This window comes from Arvicola amphibius, chromosome 10 (genome assembly GCF_903992535.2).
Source record: "Arvicola amphibius chromosome 10, mArvAmp1.2, whole genome shotgun sequence".
In the NCBI taxonomy this organism is placed as follows: domain Eukaryota; kingdom Metazoa; phylum Chordata; class Mammalia; order Rodentia; family Cricetidae; genus Arvicola; species Arvicola amphibius.
The window spans coordinates 38852169-38865512 of NC_052056.1; the positions used below are offsets into that span (position 1 = coordinate 38852169).

The following is a 13344-nucleotide window of genomic DNA, read 5'->3' on the forward strand; positions in this document are numbered from 1 at the left end:
CTCTACTTTATGTCACCCAAGTGCTACAAGTGTTAATCACTGTGTCTCACTGTTTTCATCTTCCTTCCTCCCGCACTCACATCCCCAATAGTTAATATATGATAACATATGTATGGTACTATAAGTGTCCTTTCACTCTCTAGAAGTATTGCCTTTTATGGGGTGAGTGTTTTGCACTAGGTTCTATCTTCATAGAGGGTCTGTCCCTGGATAGGGACTGTTATTGCAAACATTCTCTTGAGGAGAACATAGGGAATAGATCCCTAAACACTAGTCTAACAGGGGGAAATGATTCTTCAGTCCTGCTACAATATAGTACCTCTGAAACATTTCAAACGCTGCCATTGAAAGAAAACAGGTGAGCCAAATAAATAAGAAAGAAATTCCACCAACAATCTAACTCTAGATGAGCAAGTCCCAGTGTAAAACGAAGTAATGTGGAAAACTAAGGCAGTCTGTGTCCTCCAAAGACTACCCAATCCAGAGCACTGGCCCCTCTCCTGAGACCTTAGTCAAAATTCCAGACAATGAACTCAAATGATTATAAATATACTCAAAGAATGAAAGAGGAAACAAATACATTCCTGAATGAAGTCCAAGACAGCACATACAGTTAACTGGAATAAGAAAGTCAATGTAAGATATGAAAAGGTGATTTAATAAAGAAGTAATGAAATAATTGGTCAAGTAATTGAAAACAAGTGACTGTTGAATGATCAGCCCCAAATAGGACATCTGTTTCACTCCTTAAAAGGCCTAGGGAACATTGCAGACAAGGAGACGGAGAGAATGTAAGAGAAGGAGGATGGGGACGTATGTGCCAATGAAACACTGTCTGCTGGATATGACATGGTTTTTGCAAGCATGACATACAGCTGTTGTGGACTTACACAAGATTGGGCATTTCAACATTCCATCACGGATCGGGGAAGAACTCTTGAGGCCCGACCTCTACCTGAAGAGCTGCTGGCAATTAATGTGACAGCTGGCCTCACGCTCCTGCAATTATGCTTCCCCTTCATGATGTACTCTTTCACTCTGGAACTGTCAATTTCCAATAGTTCCTCAGCTACAGAGGTGGGAATTTGAGCCCGTCTCTACTCTCTATCTTGAGATCTTTGGCTGGCTTAAGCTTACCCAAGTCTTGTTCATGTCGTCACAACTCATCTGAACTCATATGTACAACTGACCTGCTGTGCCCAGAAATCAGTTTCCTTGTAGTTATCTTAGTACCTCTACCTCCTTTTCCAAAATGATTCCTGAGCATTAGAAAGAAGAAATGTAATAAAGATGCCCTGTTTAGGACTGGGAATTCTGTAGCTACTTCTCTTCTACTTGACAAGTAGGTCTCTATATTAATTTCCTTCTATTGCAAAAGATGTTCTGATGAGGGTTAAAAGATATGTTGATCTTTGTATAGAATGATAAGTCATTAGGAGTTGGTTTACTATTATGTCCTTTAGCAGAGTAATAGTAGTTTATTCCCTAGGGCCTTGGACCTATCTAGCCACAGGTTCTTGGGCCCGATATTTGTATCAGGTATGGGTTTCAATCAGTGGAGTGAACCTTAAATCCAAGCAGAAAGTGGTTGGTTATTCCCATACTGTTCATGCCATTATTATACCAGTGGATGCGCCACTATTGCACAAGTGGACATGTCTTACCAAGTCAACTATTATTGTAGCTGGATAATATAAATGACTGTTTTTCTACTCCAAGAGCATGCATAGATAGCATCTTCCAGCATGGTGAAAGCTAGCCTATAGGTGTGAAACTTCCATTTGAGTGCCATCTTGATTTCTCTGTGTTCTTGTGACTCAACTATGTGGTGTCTTAAGTAATATGGACTTAATGTCTGGTTATGGAAGGTAAAAAGCTTTGGCAATCATCTGTAATGTTTGGGAGGATCTATGGAACCTCAATGGCCAACAACTCCAAAAGAAGTAACCCATTCGTGACACTGTACCCTGCTAGCCTGTGGGGTCTACCAGGGACATTATTATTCCATCATAGGGTGACTTCATTTAAACTCTTATTACATATGTGTAATATGTAATACATAATACATATATATTTTAGGACGTTTCTGCGGTGGTAGGTTTTCTTATGACTTTTTCAAAGTATTTAGAATTATTTACCCCTTTCTCTTATTCTTTTCTCTACCCTGCCCTCCCAATACCCACCCCATTAAGCCCTTCCTGTTCCATTATTTTCCTTTAACCCTTTATACCACTGTGTTCTATCTCCCCTTCCCTGAAGTCCTCCCTTCCATATAGCACCTTAATAATTTATTAATCTCTATGTGCATTGCAAAGGAAACACACATATCTGGAAATACAAAACTAACATTCACAAAGGAAAAAACATAGGACATTTGTCTAGAAATAAAATGATTATTTCAAGATTCATCTACCTACCTGTGAATTTTAGTTTTTTTCTTAACAGATGAATAATATTCAATTTTTAAACATACCATATTGTTGGGAAATATTATTTTCAGGTGTAGGACTTTTCTTTACACTGCATTTGTTTAACTCTGTGAAGCTGTGTTACTGTGCCTGTTTAAAACACCTGATGATCCTAATAAAGAGATAAACAGCCAATAGCAAGGCAGGAGCAAGGATAGGCAGGGCTAACAGGCAGAGAGTATAAATAGAAGGAGAACTCTGGGAGGAGAACTAGTGAGGAGCAAGAGAACAAGGAGACGAGGACATCAGGGACCAACCACCCAGCTACACAGCAAGCCATGGAGAAAGAAGACAAGAAAGGTAAACAAAAATAGAGAAAGATAAAAGCCCAGAGGCAAAAGGTAGTTGGGATAATTTAAGAAAAGCTGGTAAGAAACAAGCCATGCTAAGGCAGGGCATTCAAAAGTAATAATAAGCCCCCATGTGATTTATTTGGGAGCTGGGTGGTAGGACCCTCAAAAAGCCAAAAGAGCTTAACATCTCACAACACCACATATTCCTTATTTAGTCATGGACATCTAGGTTGTTTCCCTTTCCTGACTCTTTGTCTTTGACTATGTCTTGTGATTAGAGACATAATGAACGTAGATGAGCAAGTTTCCCTACGATAGGATACAGAGTTCCTATTTACTTTTCTACTGCTGTAGAGACACCATGACCAAGGCAACTTATAAAAGAAAGCCTTTAATTGAGGGCTTGCTTACACTTCAGAGGGTGAATTTCTGACCATCATGACAGGAAGCATGGCAGCAGGCAGGCAAGCAGCGTGCTGAAACAGGAGTTGAGACAGTACTTCTGATCCACAAGTTGGGGGCAGAGATAGAAAGCCCCGATTTGGCATGGGCTTTTGAAACTTCAAGTGACACACCTATTCCAGCAAGGCCACATTTCTAATACTTCCCGAAACACTTGAACTAGGGATCAAATATTTAACTATATGAGCCTCTGAGGGCCAATCCCATTTAAACTACCACCACAGAGTTCTTTGGGTATATGTCCAAGAGGGGTTTAACTAATCATATAGAAGCTCTCTTTCTAGCTTTGAGAAGAATCTCCACACTGATATCCATAGTGACTGCACCTGTTTGCAGTGAATAATGTTCCTTTCCTGTGCCAATAAGTTCACGTATATTCCCTACTTCCTCCTCCATCAGATTCAGGGTACCAAATCTTATACTGAAATCTTTGATATACTGGAGTTGAGTTTTATGCAGGATGAGAGAGAAAAATCTAGTTTCATTCTTGCACATGTCGTTAACCAGTTTTGTTAGCACCAATGTGTGTTGTTGGTCTCTTTGCCAAAATAATGTGACTGTAGAAGTATAGAATATTGTTCTTAGGATTTTTTTAAATCTATGTTTATGTATGAGTGCCTGCATGAATGTATGAGCTCCATGTGTATGCCTGTTGCCCTCAGAAGCCAGAAGTGATGGAGTTATAAACCATAAGGAGCCACCCTATTGATGCTCAGGCCCTCTGCAAGAATAGCAAGTACTTTTGCTGCTGAGCCGTCTCTCCAGGTTCCTAGATGTAGTATCACACAACAGCTTTATAAAACATTACAGGTAAAAGAAACTGGATCAGAGAATACACGAGATGTCTCAGAAATATTTCTTATACTTAAATGTAAACTTAAAATAAAAGGTTTAATTTACAAAAAAGGGAGACTATGTTAAAATGCATTTGGGAATAAACCTATAGCACTATATGCACATTATTATAAAAGAAGCTGTCAAATTAATGTCTGCTTCTACCTTAAGAAACTACAAAGGGACAAACTAAACACAAAGTAAATTTCAAAAAAGATCAAAGTAGAAACTTTGATAGAACAGAGGTAAATAATAAAGAAATGTGAGTCCAAACTGACAAACTTCTAAATAGACTAATCAGAAAAAGAAAACAACACAAGTGAGCACTAACAGAAGCTAAAGAAGGAACATCAACAGTGATCTCAAAGGCAAAAACTATACTAAGAAATTTGACAGTAGTGATTTTTAGCAATAGTTATTAATTTTAAAAAATACACCTTTTGGTTATAAATGCTTTACTTACTTGAATGAATAACTAACAAAAATTAAGGATACATTCGTATAGCACCTGTTCTTGTACCAATAGCCAAGATTTTCTGGACTGGATCAAAGGCCAGTGCTGTGGGCTGATAAGGAAAACCATGCCGAACTGTCTGAAAAAGAGGAGTAAAAATAGCTGTCAGGGAAGGAAAAATTAAAATCAAAGCAAGACACTATTACATGACCACAAGGATGACTATAATTAGCTTTTAGATGAAAAAAAAATGGGCAAAATGGGCATGGAATAACCTCTAAAACATTGTTGGTGACAGTACAAAATAAATTATTTTGTAACCACTTTAGAGAATTATTATACAGTCAGGCAGTGGTGGCACACACCTTTAATCCCAAGATTTTGGAGGCAGAGGCATGTGGATATCTGTGAGCCTGGGTCGAGCGTCTCTACAGAGTGAGTTCCAAGACAGCCAGGGTTACACAGAGAAACTTTGTCTTGAAAAAGAAAAAAAGACTATCTTACAATTTGTAAACAAACTAAACATATACCATTTATACCTGTACTAGGCTCTAGCAATTCCACTGCATATGCACCTCAGAAAATTTAAGGCATATGTCCACAAAATAATTTTTTAATTGATACTAACAGCTTTAATCATAATAGTAGAAAATCAGAACTATCCCAGATGCCTATCAATAAAAGAATTTTAAAATGTGATACAACCATGAAATGAAATACCATGTAACAGTAAAAAGGTATTACTAATAGACTCGGTAATATGAATGAGTATCAAAAGTATTGTGACTAATGCATTACAATTTTGTGTCCTACTTGTTTCTCTCCCACCTAATTTTATTTTCTATCACTGTCCTGCAGTTTAACAAATCACATAATTTGTGATGATTAAAATTCATCGGTCCTATTGCTCTTTAATAACTTCCTTTCCAGATTTAATTATTTTTATTCTTTTCTGGTATTTGTTTGGTTTTTTTTACTTACTAACTTTTAAGAAAAGCATTTTCTTTTCTTCACCACCCCTTCCATTACACAGGCACATGTTCTTACTAAATGCCTGTTTCCCCAATAAAGCATAATTACTTGAACTGTGCTATTGCTACTCTCTTATTCTGCCACACAAATTGTTTACTCCCTGGGACTGAAATTGTTTTATTAACTTGCTTAGTTTTTATCTGCTTGCTATTAATTCAATGTCAAATTCTTTCCTCAATTGGCTAGTTGGTTTGTTTTTGTCACTAGAGGTTGTTTGCTTGCCATCCTGGGCTCATTAGCAGAAGAAGAATGAGCTGGAGACAAAAGGCTCTGAGAGATAAAATACTTCTCTTACTATGGTAATAATACCAGAGAAAACTCATTACATTGTACAACTTATATAATTTTATGTTATCTTAAGCATTGTAAAGGAAAATATTAATGAACATAAGTACAAAATGCTAAATAAGATATTAGTAATCTAATGCATTAATAAAGACAATAATGAAATGTATTTCAAATAGTTTATTCCAGAAATAGAAGTATGATGTCATATATAATTGCATCATCTTTAAGTATATCTGGAGTATATAGACTAGATGCATGTACTTCCTATATCTTTATACATATCTGACATCAAAATTAACTTACTTAACCATTTTCCTTCCTTAAATTTTGATTCCTACAGGTCTGAGCTTCAAACTGTAAGAACTTCTATCTATTCACAAAATAATTATATGTATGATACAGAGAAATGAACATAATTTTTAATCATATGTCTCTTTACAAATGATATTTATCAAAAGGAATCTTATGAGCATGCTGTACTTTATGTCACTACAACCTCTGTGAGCTTATTAGTTTGTGATACTGACTGACTCTTCAGATTAATTCCATGATCTCCTTATAATATTTAAATAGATACATTATTGTTGGAAAAAGTAAAAATAAAAATGAATTTTCTCTATAAAGCCAAAAGATCATTGGCACTATATTTCTTTTGTATAGAAAAGAAAAAGAAATTTTAGTGTGTCTCTGTTGGATTTAAACAAAACCTTTGAGAGCAGAAGATGGTGAACATCACCCAGCCTCAGTTGGCTAGAATCTGTGGAGGGTGAACTGGGAATAGTTGGAAAACAGTTTCAACAAGAGGCTGGAATGGCAGAAAATCTCTAGTTTCAGAAACGAAGTGGAATTAGAAACTCGTGAGGCAATACAGGAGAAAAGTCCAGAACCTGTCAGAGAGTCAGAGCAACTGCAGATGGCAGCAAAAGCCAGGGAGCCTGAGAAATCTGCAGTGTGCTCTGAACACAGACATCTTAAAGGGAGAGGAGACAAAGGCTGACTATGTCAACTGCACTTAGCAGAGGGATGAGATACCAAGAAAACCCTCTCCTCTTTGTTCAAGATGGGGAAAACATCCAAACCATTTTCTAAAGAGTCCGGTTTAGTGGGCAGCTTGTTAACTCTCCCTGAACCATGCTCCTAGTACATAGAACAAGTATTGTGAGTTTAAAATCCAAACTGAACTGCAGAGGGGAAAAGCTTTGGATAAGAACTACACCCTATTCAGTGAAGTAGAATTGTGACCTAAGTCATTTTAGTTTTATTTTTGTTTGTTTGACAGGGTCTAACTACATAACTTGCTAGGTAGGCCAAGCATGACTTGAACTCAGAGATCTGCCTGCCTCTGCTCAAATTCTGGGATTAAAGGCAGGCACCACCCTATCCAGCTACTAGTTTACCTTCGGAGTAGAACACAGACTCCACTTTTGAAGATATCCTTGATCTTGAGAAACACCCCCAAAGGCTCGACCAGCATTCTCAACCGGACATAAAAAACAGTCCTGAGGTATGACCAGCATTCACAGTATGACCAGCAAACAAAGACTACCCAGGAGGATGCCTGGCATCTGTAATCCTTAAAAAGAATGTCTAAGCTAGACTAGAACAGCACCTAGGTGAGAAATCACATTCAGACTGTACAGTCAAGCCCAGATTTTTGCTTCATTTCTGTTCTCTTATTTCATATTCAATGTTTGTCCTCCCCTTTTCCTTTTGCCTTTTGATAGGTTCTCCCTAAACAGCACAGGCTGCCCTAGAGCCCGGGAACAGGGTCTCTTCATCAGCCTTCCCAATCCTGTTGATGGTTTTAGACTGTCTGATTGCATTTGTTTACCTTTCTCTTTTCATTCCACCTATACTCCTCTCTTTGTCTCTACTGTCCCCACTTCTATTTGTTTTTTCCACCTCCATTTTTCCCTTTCTCATTCTAAAACTAATTGCTAGTCTAACTCTGCACCTTTCTATAGACATTCTAACTAGTATTTTTATACACGCAATACTATGTTCCTATATTTACTAAAATTATTAAAATTTTGAAACTGGTAAGACAGTTGAGTTTTAACTAATTATTGGTATATTATCATAATGGGCCTATCCTTTGATTGTATTATTTATTCAGCTAGAATTCTGCTCTTGGAGTAATGCTAGGGTTAGAGTCTGTGCATTGAAAATGTGACCTAGGATTTGACTACTAAGATACACCACTAGTCCAGTGGGGAAAGGATTATCACAACCTACTGTGACCTGAACATTGCAGACACTTCCACTAAAGAGTGTGAACAATGAAAACAAAATCTAACTGGCCATCTGAACTCAGGTACACAATCCTAACATAAACGAACAAAAGCAGAAACATGAGAAATCAAAACACTGCACCATCTTAAAAAGTTACTAATTCCATAGTAATTTCCTTCAATGAGAGTGAATTTGAAAATTAAAAAAAAAACAAAGCTAGAGAGATGGCTCATTGGTCAAGAGTACTGATTGCTCTTCCAGATAACCTGGGTTCAATTCCCAGCAACCACATGAAAGCTCAAAACTGTCTCTAACTCTATCCTAGAGGATCCAATGCCCTCTTCTGGCTGGCTTCCATGGCACCAGGCATGTACACGACACACACACACACACACACACACACACACATATGTAGGCAAAATGCTTATACACATAAAATATTCAACATGTATAAAATAAAATAATTAAAAATCAAAAGATAAAACTTTAAAAAGAATAATATTAAATCTGTCTTTAAAAAAGAGAGAAGGCATAAATAGGCTAGTCAAGGTGGTACATGTCTTTAATTACAGCACTTGGGACACTGAGGCAGGCAGCTTCTTCGTGAGTTCAAAGCCAGTCTGGTCTACATAGTGAGTTCCATGTTATCCAGAACTACAAGTGAGATACTGTCTCCAAAACAAAATTAAAAAAATCAGAAGAAGAGGCACATTAATAAACTCCTGAATGGATTAAAAGAGAACTCAAGCCAACAACATAATGAAAAAAGAAAGTCGATATAGAAAATTAGAATTCAATGGAGAGAGAAATATTGAAAAAAACTGGAAATGGAAAGTTCAATGAAGTCAAATGATAAACTCAGTGGAAAGTCTCACCTATACAATGAATCAAGTGGAGAAAAGACTATCATAACCAAGTAGATGAATTAGAATATTCTGACAATTTTTAAAAATATAAGTGGGGCATATGAGATTCATGGAATATCATGTTAAAAGCCAAGTTTATGAGTTATGCAATAGATGAAGAAAAATATTATGCTAAAGGAATAGTATAGCAGAAAATTTCCCTAACATAGGGAAAGAGACGGCCACCAGGCTAGAGGATACATTTAGACTGTCGGACAGAACCAGAAATTAACCTCCCATGTCATATTACAGTTAAAACACTAAACACAACAAAGAAAGTAAATAGAAAGCTGCAAGAGAAAAACACCAAGTCACATATCAGCAAACCTGTCAGAAGAAGAGCAGGTTTCTCAATACAAAGTCTAAAAGCTAGGAGGGCATGGAATGATCAAATAAATAACTGCCAAGCCAGGTTACACTACATAGCAAAGCTGTCCTTCTTAATGGAAGGAGAAAGAAAATGTTTAACTATAGACACAAACTAAAGGAATTTATGACCATTATACCAGAGCTACAGAAGATCTTCAAAGGAATCCTATATATGATAGAGAAAATATAGAACATTCATGAAACCTCAGGAAAGATTACAGTGTACAGGATAGAGAAATGTGAAAGGAACAAACAGTATGAACAATAGAATAGAGGGACTAAATGATCGCCTTTAAATTATAACTGCATATGTTAATGCTTTCAATCTCTTAATCAAAAGACATACTAGGAGAGTGGATTTTAAAGCAGAACCATCTGTTCATTGCCTATAAAAACTCACTTCGTTGTCACATACAAACAGCTTCAGGGCAAAGGCTGGAAGGATGATAGACAGAGAAGCCCTGTCTCAAAAACTCAAAGTATTTTTAATAGATAATAATGTAAGCCTTGAAATTCTGGGGACCTAGAGAAATGGCTCAGCAGTTAAGAGCACTTGCTGTCAAACAGGACCTGAGTTTCGTTCCCAGCACCTATTCTAAAGGACGCAAACATACTGTAACTCCAGCTCCAGGGGCTTCAACACCCTCTTCAGGCCTCTATGGATACCTGCATACATGTACACAAGCCCCCACACAGACATATACATTTAAATAAAAGTTAAATCAATCTTAGAATTCTAAAACTATTAGTGGGCAACACCTCAGATATAAACAGAGACAAAACCTTTCTAGAATGTACTCTGTTCCAGTCTGCCTTCTGTTAATGTGATAAACACAATGACCAAAAGCATCTTGGAGGAAACAGTTTATTCAGCTTCCTTCCACTTCCAACCCCAACCCATCACTGAAGGAAATCAGGGCAGAGCAGAAACTCAAGCAGGAGCAAAGCCTGGAACCATGGAAGAAAAGTACTTAGAGGCTAGCTCCCACTGTGCTCACTGGCTTCTGCTCAGCTAGCTTTCTTACACAGTTCAGGACTCTCTGCCTAGGGATAGTGCCTCTCACAGTGGTCTGAACCATACTACATTGATTACTAATCAAGAAAATGACTTACAGGCATGCCCACAAGTCAATAAGAGGGAGACAATGCCCTTATTGAAACTCTCTTAAATAACTCTAGGCTGTGTCAAGTTGACAGTTGAAACTAAGTAGAAGAGTCTCTAATTGCTCAGGAAATATTACCAAGAACTGAAAATGAGCTTACATGAAGTTAAAAAGTTTCTTCACGGTAAAATAAACAGTTAACTGAATACAACCTTCTAAACAGGAGAAAAATCTTGCTGTCAGAGGATTAATATCTAGGATATATAAAGAACTCATAAAAACAAAACAATAAAAATCTAATTAATAAATAGAGGATAACAAACAGATGGTTCTCAATTGTCAAAGCCCCCAAAGCCAGAAAACATATGGGAATATATTCAACATCCTTAGCCATCAGGAAATGAACATCAATTTAAATGGCTATCATTGAGTAAACAAGGAACAACAGTTGTTAGAGAGGATGCCAGGGAATGAAAGCCCTTATACACTGCTGATGGGGAGGTAAATTGGTACGAACACTGTGGAAATCCTCAAAAAAAAAAAAAAATAAAGACTAAAAAATAGATCTGCCATATGACTGAGCTGTATCACTTCTAAAGGACCCGAAGTACTCTATACCACAGAGATACCCAAATATACATGTCTATTGCAGCTCTACTCACAGTAGCCAAGTCAGAGAATTGGTCTAAGTATCTGCTAATAGGTGAATGTATACAGAAAATATGACGTATATGCACAATGGAGTTTTATTCAGCCATAAGGAATGAAATTATATCCTTTGGAGGGGTATGATTGATGCAACTGGAGATAATCATATTAAGTGAATTAACTCAAATATAAAAAGTCAAATACCATGTTTTATATGATTTTTAGTTTCTATAATTCTTTATATATACACAAAATCACTTACACACACACACACACACACACACACACGATATGAAAGCAGAAAGGAGATTAGAAAAAGGGAGGAGATTCCCAGAAGTGAGTTGGAGAAGTGAAAATAAAGGAAAGGTATAAGATGGTGATAAATATGGCTAAAGTACTTAATACAATTCAAAAGAATGCAAAACTCAGGACTATATGCAATGAACTATCTAATCTCATCTAAATTAACACAAGAATAATTCAGTGTCAGGATGTATATTGACAGTATTACATCAACAAATTCAAGAATCAAAACATGTTATTAATGGTTTCTAGAAAGCCATCTGATGAACTTTAGTAGTTAATACAACACCTTATAAAATACAATTAAAAGAAAACTACCCAAAGATGGCAAATATTAACAAAAATAGCAATGCACATAATAAATAGCAAAAGCTATAATAATTCCTATTAAAACCAGGAAAAAGATCTATCATTATAGCTTTGGTTTATAGGTTCAAACTATTTCAGCAACTCAAGAATTTGAAAAGATTCACATAAGAAAATAAGAAATAAAAGAGACTTCCAACACTTTCTAGGGAATTAGGGAGATGGCTCAGCGGGTGAGAACACTTTCTGCACAAGCACGTCGATCTGAGTTTTCATCTCTAGCACCCATATTTAAAAGCCCCATGTAGTCACACAGGCACTTATTAACTCAGCACTGTAGGAGACAATTGTAGAAAGATGGATTTGCTAGGGCTTTTTAGCTGCAAATACAGATTCAGTGAAGGACTGTCTCAAGAGAATAAGGAATGGTGTAATCCTCCTGATACATGAACACTCACATACCACACAAGCACACACCATACACACACTTACATAAATGGATCTTTTAGAAATTATTTAGTAATGAGTTTGTGGGATTACTATTGTGAAATGGCCATCCCAAAAGCAATCTACAGATACAATGCAATCCCCATCAAACTTCTGATGCAATTCTTCACAGAAATTGGAAAAACATTCTTAAAGTGTTGACAGAAGTTTCTGTCCCACCTGGCCTTGCAGTTGTTTAGTCCCAAAGAAACACACAGAGGCTTATATCAATTATAAACTGTTCAGCCTATTATCTAAAGCTTATTATTAACTAGCTCTTACAACATAAATTAATCCATAATTCTTATCTATGTTTAGCCACGTGGTTTGGTACCTTTTTCTCAGTGCAGCATTCTCATCTTGCTTCCTTAGTGTCTGGGTGGTTATTGACTCTCTGCCTTTCCTCTTTCCAAAATTCTCCTAGTCTGGTTGCCCCACCTAAATTAAAGTTCACATGGAAGCACAAAAGACCTAGGATAGCTTTTAAAAACTCCTAAATTATAAAAACACTGCCAGAGTAATCACCATACTTGTTTTACTACAGAGCCACAGTAATAAACATAGCATGATGGTACTGGCATAAAAACAGATACATCGATCAATGACATACAATTGAGGATCCAGATATGTGTATACACCTAAAGGCACCTGATTTTTGGCAAAGATGTCAAAAATGCACATTGGAGAAAGAAAGCATCTCTAACAAATGCTAGAAAATTGGATGTCCACATGTGGAAGAGTAACTAATCCTTATCTTTTACCATGCATAAAAGCAAATTCCAAACACATAGAGAACATTAGTGTCAAATCTAAGATGCTGACATTTCCAGAGAAGGAGTAAAGACATAGGCTCAGGTAAGGACTTTCTGAACAGGACCTGGGTCCCACCAAGAACAGGTTCAACAATCCGCAAGTGGAGCCTCATTAAATTCGAAAGCTGCTACACTGCAAAGGAAACTGAATCAAATGAGGAGGCAGCCTACAGAATGGGGATCTTTGCCAGCTATACATCAGACAGAGGACGAACGTCTAGAACTCAGAAACACCAAGAAAACCAGTTTTGAAAATGGGCTAGAAAACTGAACAGGGAGCTCTCAAATGAAGAAATACTGGAAAATATTTTTAAAGTATTCACCATCCTCGGCTATCAAGGAAATACAA

General features: G+C 36.9%; 1 protein-coding gene across 4 annotated transcripts in view; it reads right to left on the reverse strand.

Moving 5' to 3' along the window:
* Stxbp5l (syntaxin binding protein 5L) overlaps positions 1 to 13344 on the reverse strand; it is a 197706-nt gene that overhangs the window by 154130 nt on the left and 30232 nt on the right. For all 4 annotated transcript variants that reach the window (XM_038345561.1, XM_038345559.1, XM_038345560.1 and 1 more), the window contains exon 2: positions 4553 to 4650. In XM_038345561.1, the coding sequence (XP_038201489.1) occupies positions 4553 to 4650 (98 nt within the window). The remainder of the gene's footprint in view (positions 1 to 4552; positions 4651 to 13344) is intronic.